Source organism: Penaeus monodon, chromosome 29 (genome assembly GCF_015228065.2).
Source record: "Penaeus monodon isolate SGIC_2016 chromosome 29, NSTDA_Pmon_1, whole genome shotgun sequence".
NCBI classification, from domain to species: Eukaryota; Metazoa; Arthropoda; class Malacostraca; order Decapoda; family Penaeidae; genus Penaeus; species Penaeus monodon.
In genome coordinates, this window is record NC_051414.1 from 37,706,465 (window position 1) to 37,706,727 (window position 263).

The 263-nt window shown below is 68.8% G+C and overlaps 1 protein-coding gene across 1 annotated transcript in view; it reads left to right on the forward strand.

The window, feature by feature from the left end:
• Positions 1-263, forward strand: part of LOC119592236 (activating transcription factor 3-like) — a gene marked incomplete in the record, with an annotated part of 5,641 nt that overhangs the window by 1,782 nt on the left and 3,596 nt on the right. Inside the window, 1 exon segment of the mRNA XM_037941068.1 lies at positions 34-263. Within this exon segment, the coding sequence (XP_037796996.1) occupies positions 34-263 (230 nt within the window).

Here is a 263-nt window from a genome sequence, read left to right on the forward strand (position 1 = left end):
GGCATCGACTAATCCCCCGCTCCCCCCCCCCAGGAATCGGAGTCGGTGGAAGACATGAACGTGCGCCTCAAGACGGAGATCCAGCGCCTCACGTCCGAGAAGATGAAGCTGGAGAAGATCCTTCGGGATCCCAACCACCGGGCGTCGTGCCGGCACCCGCCCCGGTGTTCCAAGGGCGCCGCCGCCTCGTCCGCGCGCGCGCACCAGCAGCCTCCGAAGCCTCCTCTCGTCATCGTCACGCCAGCGGAGTCCCCCGACGCGGG